The sequence below is a fragment of the Limulus polyphemus genome, unplaced genomic scaffold, assembly GCF_000517525.1.
Source record: "Limulus polyphemus unplaced genomic scaffold, Limulus_polyphemus-2.1.2 Scaffold9259, whole genome shotgun sequence".
Lineage (NCBI taxonomy): Eukaryota > Metazoa > Arthropoda > Merostomata > Xiphosura > Limulidae > Limulus > Limulus polyphemus.
Genome location: NW_013674869.1, coordinates 7,176 through 18,077, shown reverse-complemented (window position 1 = coordinate 18,077; position 10,902 = coordinate 7,176). Strand labels below are relative to the sequence as shown.

The 10,902-nt window shown below is 31.8% G+C and overlaps 1 protein-coding gene across 3 annotated transcripts in view; it reads right to left on the bottom strand.

The window, feature by feature from the left end:
• The window catches only part of LOC106475838 (alpha-tubulin N-acetyltransferase 1-like), a 15,466-nt gene extending 6,964 nt beyond the window's left edge, over nucleotides 1-8,502 (bottom strand). Inside the window, exons 1-4 of one of the 3 annotated variants that reach the window (XM_022379857.1) lie at nucleotides 8,423-8,502; nucleotides 4,554-4,921; nucleotides 1,771-1,828; nucleotides 1,403-1,494 (exon numbers count right to left, since the gene is read on the bottom strand). In XM_022379857.1, the coding sequence (XP_022235565.1) occupies nucleotides 1,403-1,494; nucleotides 1,771-1,828; nucleotides 4,554-4,729 (326 nt within the window). In that variant the 5' untranslated portion in view covers nucleotides 4,730-4,921; nucleotides 8,423-8,502. Of the gene's footprint in view, nucleotides 1-1,402; nucleotides 1,495-1,770; nucleotides 1,829-4,553; nucleotides 4,922-8,262 lie in introns of all 3 variants that reach the window. The other 2 variants (XM_022379856.1, XM_022379858.1) reach the window with 2 other exon arrangements.
• Nucleotides 8,503-10,902: the final 2,400 nt, after the last annotated feature.

The following is a 10,902-nucleotide window of genomic DNA, read 5'->3' as shown; positions in this document are numbered from 1 at the left end:
AAAATAAGTTTAAGAACTTATTTCTAAATAGCAATAATCTATACACATATATGATGTATAATAATTGAAATGTGACTGTATTTTAAAAAATACTAGTCTACCAAAACACAGCCAAGACAGGTCAGTTTTATATTACTGAATACGGTAACATGAGTGCATGTGAGCCGTGTCATTGTAACTTCTGTATTGTTAGCCAGGCATGGCTGAAAGGTCAATATAATAAAAATAATAAATATATATAAATGTATAATGTTGTGAGATTTAAGCTATTTAGGCTACACATTTATGTTTTTGTGTTATAATCTGTGGTCATTCTAGATTGAAAAATGCATAATTTATATTTATTTCCTAATTTTTTTAATGTGGTTACGAGATCGGTCAAATCGACCAAACCCGTACAGAGATTCGTTATTGAAAATAAAAGATAAAATATAAAGTTTTTTTCTTAAGAAACATTTGATAACTATCTGGACGTTATAAAGATTTTGCATGTGAAAGTTGAAAGTTTTCTGATGCACAAAAGTATTTTTAATCTTAAAATGAAAATTACTTTGCATGTTGGATAGGCAACATGTGAAAAGAAAAAAAAAGGCAGGAGAAAAACACTGCTTTACAAACCTTAACACTTAATAAAAATATTTGATATTTTGCATATGAAAGCACTTTAATGTTTACTGATAATCTGCCAAATTTCGTTAACATACACTTGCTAATTTAAAAGTTCTAGCATGAAAACTATAACAGGCACAAAATGGTTACAAGATCAGTCCCAGGGACCAAGCACGTGCTGAAAGAGTTAAGAAAAGAAACTAAGAAAAAATGTCAATGAGCAGTAACAAATGCCCTATTACCAGTACTGGATTAATGCATAGACCTCCTAGGCCCTGGCCATACAGGGGCCCCACCAGCCACCCAAGTAAAAGAATGATGGCTCGTAAAACTAGAGGAAATAGAGACAAGAGTGAGTTATTATTATTTCCAAATATTGCCTGGGCCTAGATCCCCACTAAACCTTAGTCCAGCCCTGTCTATTCCAAAAACAAATTACTCTTTAATAACCAAAAATGGCCACTGAACAGCAAAACATGAGATTTGAATAGCAAAAAGAGAATGCTTAACAGCAAAAAATAATCCTTAAAAAAAACAAATGGCCCTTGAATAACTAAAAGATGGCCTTTCAACAACAAATCACCCTTTAATAAACAATAATCGTCTTTGAAACAGCAGAAAATGAGGCACGAATAGTAAGAAATGGCTCCTGAACAGCAAGTAAAGATCCTAGAAGATCTTTCAAAGTATCTTAAACTGCTAATGTTTTGATAAACACTTTTTTTTCGTCTAGTTATTGCAAAGATTATTTGGACTAACTTCCAAAACTTTCTGTAAGAATATCGGTACTCACTTGTTGATTTCTGAATTTTTCATTATATACATCCAGTGATTTGAATTTTGAAGCTTCGAGGCATTTGTGATTGCAGTTTGTAGCCCCTGTGCCTACAGAAAGGAATATAGCAATACATTACATTCCAGAGAACCAAGAACCGTATTAAGTTACCAATATTTGTTTTAAATATACAAAGCACCACTACCAAACAAAGAAAATTAAATATATATAAAATTCGTATATGGTAAAACCAACTTCAAAAAAAAATATATACAGTGTCAAAGAGTCGAAAGGAGAATTTCTCTTAGTTGAGAGGAAAAATGAAAAAACTATACGTGTGTCAATTTTTCTGAGATTTTCCTTTTCTGACAGTAAAAAAAACATACCTTTCCAGATGCTTCCCCTAGGGCATCAATTACCTGCTCAAGTTTCTGGATCTCTGATCTGAAAACATATTTTCAAATAATTGATACATGCAAATAAACCCAGTAATGTGCAGTGATTCAGTAATATCGAAAAGGTTTGCATCATTTAATAATTGGTCAAGATAAATCAGATTTTAAGTTACCTTACAATTATATAAAAACAAACTTATATTCAGTCAATCCTTTTCACTTACATGCTTCAAAATAAATGGTATTAAAGTTATTTCAACACCAACATTAGCTTGATGATTAAACAATCACTTCTATTTAGAACATACTGGAAAAATAAAAGTATTCATAAATACACTTGAAGTGTAGGTCAGTTTTTCTCTTTACCAAAGCCTGATCTTTTTAATCCAAGGAAGCATATCGAACCACCATTAATATAAGTTGTGAGAAAAATGAATTACTTACAAAGAATAGAAGCCATAGTGAAAATGTAAAGCTATGGAAAAACCAAACAAAAAATGAACAGAACAATTGTAGAGCATCCAAAATAACCAAACAAAAATTAAAGTTATGTCATACAAAAAAAGATGTTAGTGGCAAACTGGCCTATCAAAGATAATAACAGAAAAAAAAAGATGAAAAGCTAGAACTGAAATGACAAATTTCATACAACTCCATAAAATAACGTACAACCCCTGCAAAAAAAGATATCAGTTAAAAACTGGTCTATGAAAGATAATAGCAGAAAAAAAAAGAAGAAAAAGCTAGAACTGAAATGACAAATTTTATACAACTCCATAAAATAACATACAACCCCTGCAAAAAGAGATATCAGTTACAAACTGGCCTATCAAAGATAATAGCAGAAAAACTAAGAATAAAAGCTAGAACTGAAATGACAAATTTCATACAACTCCATAAAATAACGTACAACCCCTGCAAAAAGAGATATCAGTTACAAACTGGCCTATCAAAGATAATAGCAGAAAAAAAAAGAGGAAAAGATAGAACTGAAATGACAAATTTCATACAACTCCATAAAATAACGTACAACCCCTGCAAAAAAAGATATCAGTTACAAACTGGCCTATCAAAGATAATAGCAGAACATTAAAAACAGAGAAGATAACAACAAAAACTGGTTCAAAAATCAAATGACCCATCTGAAATAAAACCATAAAATAATATATATAACTCATACAAAAAAAACTTTAGTTGCAGGCTGACATCTATAATAACATTAGGAAATTAAAAGGACATCAAAAAACAAAATTTAAAGATAAAATGATACATGTGAGATAATACCACTAAATAATAGAAATGCCATAAAAAAAACTGTTTAAACATAAGCTACAAAAAATCCGAAGAAGAATATTTACAATTCTATTAAATCATTAGGTGGGGGCGCTCAGTCAGGGTATTTTTAGCTGAAACGTTTGTGAGCCCCTGACCTAACTTAAATCAAGAAAGCTTGATAAATCAATTAAAAAAACAGAAATAAACATAAAAACGAGTAAAAGGTTTTTAAAGGGAATGGCAACTGAAATAGAAATGCAGTGGAACCAGAGATAAAAAATGGAAATACAAAACATTCCAGGTTTCACACTACTTGAAACTAATTCACACTTTTTAAAAAATATGTTCAAGTAGTATAAAACCTTTAAAAAAGTGTGATTTTTTTAAAAATATTAGAAACACAAAATACAGAAATACAAATTTAAAATAAACTACAATCTGAGTGAAAACCTAATAATAGCCAAAGAGTAATAACTGAAGTGTGAATAAACAACTCGATACAAAGAAAGAAATTATCAAAAAAGGACTATATATTTGTATATGTTACATCTGGCAACAACAGAAAATCAAGACCAAAAAACCAAGAACTAGCGGAGTCTACACCAAAGTTGCAGAAAAAACAAGTTCAATAATGGGTGCTACTATTGCGTGCCGTCTACAAAGATATTTACACAGACACTATTATCATCACCGTTTTAATGATTCACTAAAATATAATTTTTTGCTAAATAATTTATCTATCCACGTTTTTGTTCAGCAAATAATAGTAATGATTTAATAAGTTATGTGTTCCAAAAGAGTACCTTAAATTTAGGTTATAATTGTGTTAGTTTTGATTGTTAGAACTTATTTCATTCCGATTATATTTGCCCCCAAAACGTTATGTAATGGTATTTTGTACTTTGTTAGTTTTAAAGCGTTATTTGGAAAAAAATGGTGCTAATTGTAAATAAATGAAAGTTAAAACAGTGATGATGATGATAGTATCTGTGTAGACAGCACGCTATAGTGTAAATATCTTTGTAGACGGCATGCTATAGTTGCACCGAATAATGCTTGAAACATAAAAAATACTAAGAATGAGGTAAAAAATCAAATGTTTCAATAACGTATGTTATTTCAAGAAATAAAAAAAGAAATATCTATATAGGAGTTACTATCGATTGCTGAAAATTAATAGCCGGAAATAAAGCAATAGGCAAGTTGTGTCTCAAAAAAATTTCATGAACAGAGTTAACCAGTACTTTGGTTAATAAAAAAAAATTAAGCAGTTGAAGTTGTATACAGAAAGTGTTTTCCAAAGTTATATCTTACTTCAGATGGTTAGAATACTCATTGTGCATCTTTGATTAAAACTGAGATAAGGAAAAACAGCTCAAACAACAGTCTTTGAAAACAAAAAAAAGGTGAAAAATTAACCTGATCATTGCTATCCTGATAAAGATTTACTCTGGTGTTTTAAACCACTCTTATGTGACAATAAAACATGAAAAGCTAACCTTCCATTTGATAGTTTGTTGTGAGAACTGGTTTCCCCTTTACAGTTACTGAATATTTCTTGAACATTGTCATTATGATCTGGTGTAACCGAAGCTACAGGCTCCACTTCAAGATGACAATTTACTTTGGATATTAAAGTCGGAAATAAAGAGTGAACGGCGAAGGTAAATTCCATTGGTCTATAAGCTGCAAACAAGACACCTTCCTCCAAAGAGAATTATTTCACGACTCTCAAAAATTCTTGTAGTTGTAATTGTCAGCACTTTTAAAGTTGTTTCTCTAAAAAATCTTCATTTCTAAGCATGATCACAGCTCATTTGGTATATTATGTTTGATACAGTTCTCCCAGCTCCAGAAAAATGATCATCTAAAGAACATACGGGCACATAGATTAGTATGCATATTACACTTATAAGCTTATTTGTCAGAATTGCAAACATTTGAAATAATAAAAATTATAAAACCAAAAATGATTGAAATATTCTTAACTCATAACAAAAATTAAGGTTTTTACATAAACATAAAATTTATGGACAGCAAGGGACCTGTTGGTTCATCTAGGCTGTCCCATCCACCAAACTAAACTTAAAAAACAAGAACCCAAAGCCAACCTTTGACATTTAAATTGCCTTTCCTTACATTTATTGCATCCACTACATCTAGAAGCAATCCATCTCAAATGCCAACCACCCTGTTAGAAAAATAAAACTGTCTTAGCTAAAAATGACTCCTACCCTGCCCAGATTTATATTTGTATCCCCTAGTCCTATCATTCTCACCATTAACTAAGTAGAGTAAAAGATGATGTACAAACACTATCAATTCCCTTAATAACCTTAAACACTTCAATAAAGTCATCTCTATCTCTTCTTTTTCTTCAAGAGAAAACAACCTGTCTTCTCATGGCACCCTTTCCATCTCAGATACCATCCTAGTAGTCCTCCTCTGAATCCTTTCCAACAACTCAATGTTCTTTCTATGATAAGAAGACTAAACCCAATACTCCAAATGAGGCCTAAGAAGTGACCTATACAATTAAGTTATAACACCTTTAAACTTATGTTCAATATTTGTCAGATACAACCTAAAGTAATATTTGCTGTACCATTAACAACATCAAACTGCTTGGATGATTTATAAGTCTGATCAACCACTACATAAAGATCATATCCTTTCATAACACTGTTAAGGTTATTCCCATCAAAATTGCACCCATAATTAAAACTGTGATATTTCACATGTATTACCTTGCATTTATTATAATTAAAAGCCACCTTCCATTTATTCATCCAACTCACCAAATAACATAAATCCTTTTGAAAATCAGCAGAATTCATCTCACAACCAGCAACACTCAAGACCTTAATATCACCAGCAAATTTAAACAACTTATTGACCATTCCTTCATCTACATCATTGACATAAATAAAAAAGATCAAAGGTCCTAACACTGAGCCCTGAGATGACACTCTTGTGACATTAATCCACTTATAAAATCCCTTTGTTTTCTTCCCTCCAGCTTGTTTTCGATCCTATGAGTCAACTGAGTTAACAGGCTCAGAATTAATGTGATTATCTTGTTCGATCTTGTTTCCATGTTATTTATAAGACATTTTATACATACATATATATATATATATAAATATACAATAATGTTTAAAAATGTTTTAAAATTTATTACAAACCATAATCTACGCCTAAAGGAAGCAGTTATAAAACACACACAATGCAACGAACTCTACAGAACTTTGATAGTGTTACAGTCTTTAGATTTTACTGTAATATGTTTGCTTAGTTAACATAGTTTTATACTATCATACATGCAAAAATTCCAAACTCTTGTACTTTATAATTTTAGCCTTTGCTTTCACTATCTTGAATAAAATAAAGTGACTCATTGTATACTGTGAATGATTTAATTATTGGGCTTGTATATGCCATAACAGTATCTTGCCACTTAACCATATACAGACAAATCTATATGCAATAAGCAAAATTTTGCTAAATAACTAATATACCTTCTGGATACATTAAGGTCATGTAAGGTACCTAATCTACTTACATACTCATACCAAAATTCCATCATGAATATAAACGATGGGACTGCAGTCTACGTAATAACTATATTCTTTACAGTAGAGCTTTAAACGTGTAAAATTAACATACAAACATCAGTTGTTCTGGCAAATATAAAAGTATGTAATAAAACATTTTCTTTATCTTAATATCATAACTGAATAGTTATTCAAGTAACAAACACATCTGTTTTTAGTTTTGCACCATGAAATGTCCTCAATGTCTGAAGTTCAACCATTCAGCATTAAGTGTAGGCCTAATAAGAGGTTTAATTGGCATACTCTTAATACTTAAGGTGTTTCTTAACTTTCCATATAACTAAAGTGTTGAGGTTTGAAATTTCACAAAGTTTATGAGCCACATTTCAATTTATCTACTCATACAAGTTGATAAGTCAAATCTGCTTAAATCTACTGATCTTTTAGCTTAGTAAATAATAGAAAATTACTGACGACATGAATGCATTATTTTATAATATACTTTAGTAACTATTTTTATAATGATAGTTTTGTTCAAATGAACATTATGTAATAAAGTAAATGCACTATAAATTACAATCTACTTACACAAAAAACAAACAAACTTGAGACGGGTACATTTGTGTAAAATAGGCCAGAATCTGCTTACACTAAAAACAAACAAACTTGAGACAGGTACATTTTTGTAAAATAAGCCAGAATCTGCTTACACTAAAAACAAACAAACTTGAGACAGGTACATTTGTGTAAAATAGGCCAGAATCTGCTTACACTAAAAACAAACAAACTTGAGACGGGTACATTTGTGTAAAATAGGCCAGAATCTGCTTACACTAAAAACAAACAAACTTGAGACGGGTACATTTGTGTAAAATAGGCCAGAATCTGCTTACACTAAAAACAAACAAACTTGAGATGGGTACATTTGTGTAAAATAGGCCAGAATCTGCTTACACTAAAAACAAACAAACTTGAGATGGGTACATTTGTGTAAAATAGGTCAGAATCTGCTTACACTAAAAACAAACAAACTTGAGACAGATATATCTTTGTAAAATAGGCCAGAATCTGCTTATACTAAAAACAAACAAACTTGACACAGGTACATTTGTGTAAAATAGATCAGAATCTGTCCATATCGACAGAAAAAATAAGAATTGTTAACAACACTCCTTTCATTATACATTCTTATTATCTAAGAATGAACATGCAATCTAGAGTTTGCTATAACCTGCAGTGAAACCAAATCCAAACCAACCAAGTATTTGGGAAAGACAATTTGATATTTTAAACAGCAATTTAAGAAGAAACGACACGTTCATTTACCAATAAATGTTTTATGTATTCTTCAAGGATTGAGATGAAGATATTTACTCTCAACTATTACTGTAATTGGAAAATGTATATAATTATTATCAAAATAACTTACACAAACTAACGCTAATTAATTAACATACTTAAGCTTAATACTAACAACGTAGTAATCAGTAATACTTGAAGTAAAAGTCAAAACTAAAGCGTTCTATATTTGCACTGGAAGTCCACATGTTATGGACACTACGTGTCCGATACATACAGATAAAAACACCGAATATCGGTATCACATACACTGTTTTTGTTTTACTTCTTATATACTGTTAGTGTTACAACTTACACTAATTTACTTAGGCAATATTTACGTCTCCAAACCATTATCGATACGTCTCAAACAAAAAGATTATTTCAAAATAGCATTTCGATAACTTCGTTCCTACAAACTTCGAATTAAGGTATATTCAAAGTTATTATAAGATACTTGGGCTATTAGTCATCACCTGTGGAAACGTTTTCGCGTAGTTAAGGCTCCATAGCTGTTGCTGTGGTTTTTTAACGCCCTCTGTAGTGTTGATATTCCTCGTACTCTGAAAAAACAACAAAAAAAAACTGTTTTCTTGTGCTCAGTATGAAATTCAAAAGCGGTGAAACAGAATTCTGAGTGATTTATCTTTTACATGAAACTTACTCAAATTCAACTTCATGAGAGGATTTTCAGTGGTACGATTACTACAGTTTGAAAATCATTTTTCTAGTCTATCAATTAATAATTAGAGACAGCTATGCGCAAAACGTGTGTGGTAGTTTTCATGCCCTTCGCTTGAATTTTCCTTATTCTATCCTTTTCACACACGCCATTTAAGCTAAATTTTCTTAGCAGGCATTATGTGTTAAATCCATAAATCCTGGTCTATTTGAAAAAAATTACGCCGTCAACAAACTTTATTTAATAAAATTACACGTACTTATCTTTATCTGATAAAACTACACGTAAAATAAACAATAAAGTATAGTAATGGTATTTATAATGGTGTACAGAGTATGAAACAGTTGTGAGCGTTCAGTGTATGAAACGGTTTTACAAGATGAAACAAAGAAACTCACAAAAACGAAGAATAAAAATCGTAGTAAAGAAAAAGTAACTAAAAGTTGTTTATAGCAGTATATAAAACAAACCGATGCTTAGTTATTGTAAACTAAAGTAAATATAAAGCTATAATGAAGGCAAACTTAGCTGATATGCAGAAATAATAATGGCTGGAGACGGCTTGAATGGGTAATGAAGAAAAACTTTAATATAAGTTTAACATAACAGCAAATGTACAACGTTTCGACAAGGTTTTGTCATCATCAGACAAATGATGTAAGAAACAGTCAGATTCTCATTTCCAAAGAACTACACTCTAAAGATAATTATATAATTAAAACAGTTTCGTAAGGTTACAATTTTTCAAAGTTATTTCTAAAATCAGGCCCGGCATGGCCAGGTGGTTAGGGCGCTCGAATCGCAATCTGCGGGTCGCGGGTTCGAATCCCCGTCACACCAAACGTGTTCGCCCTTTCAGCCGTGGGGGCGTTATAATGTGACGGTCAATCCCACTATTCGTTGGTAAAAGAGTAGCCCAAGAGCTGGCGGTGGGTGGTGATGACTAGCTGCCTTCCCTCTAGTCTTACACTGCTAAATTAGGGACGGCTAGCGCAGATAGCCCTCGTGTAGCTTTGCGCGAAATTCAAAACAAAAACAAATTTCTAATATCACATGTTTTATTTTGAAAGGGTTTCATATTTTGAATAGTTCCATGTCAAAAAATATTTTTTTCTGTATGTTAGAGTGTTATAGAACCCGTAATTGTGTTGTTACCTTAATTATCAAAACATTTATCATCATACCTGGGTTTATTAACACCGTTATTTTTTTAGAGTCAGCGGTAAGTTTACGGTCTTACAACGCTAAAATCAGAGATTCAATTCCCCGGCGATGGACAGAGTGCAGATGGAGCATTGTCTTACAGTGACAACAAATCTAACATTTCTGTTTTCTCCGGATATTACTTCAAAATTAGGGACGACTATAGCGCAGATAGCCTTCGTGCAGTTTTTCACAATATACGACAATCTTCTCAAATAAGTACGAGTCCATTTTACTGTGTAGCGGTTGGTTTAAATTGCATGTAGATCGGGGTGTTTATGTAGCCATCGGATATAACTGCAACTAATGAATAAAATATTTTGTATGTGAGAAGAACAACGCCATCTGTTGGCTATTCTTTCAAATACCGGTAATGTTACCAACGGTGTGTTTTTGTTGCTGTTGTTTTCTTTTCTCTGGAAAACTTCGTGGAATACAACCCACCACCGACTCGGGGGCTAGTCTTGTCGGATCACTACCCTTATAACACACCCATAGCCCAAAATTGCGGATGTTATGGCCGGATGTCATGGAAGACTTGAGAGTTCTTTTCACAAGTATGGAACCATTTCAGTTGTTCAGGTGTACTTACCATATATTTTCACATTTTACTGTAGGCTCACTCATGTAAATCATGCTAGTACAAAAGAGAACTATTTAAAATTCTGAACCCGTTTCTTGTGTTTCAGCACGCTACTACTACCTGTCCAGAAGCGTTGACATATCTAGAATGTTTATTTTAAATATCCAACAAAACGGTATGAACAAATATTCCAAACGAGTGAAACATAATGATATCTAATTATAATTGTCATACGACATTAGTATCAGGCCTATTATATTTTTAAACACCGTATTCTTTATCTAGTCCTACAGGAATAGTCGATAATTAGGAGAGTGTATGAGAATAATATTCCAACCACGTTACGTTCGTTGTACCCCTTGCCGACGACACGTTTCGCTCAATTCAGAGTACAGGCAGTGTTAAAAATATAGTAAGCCTAATGCTAACGTCGTATGAGAAGTATAATTAATTAAAACTACTGTAGTTTTTTTTTCTGTTTACATACA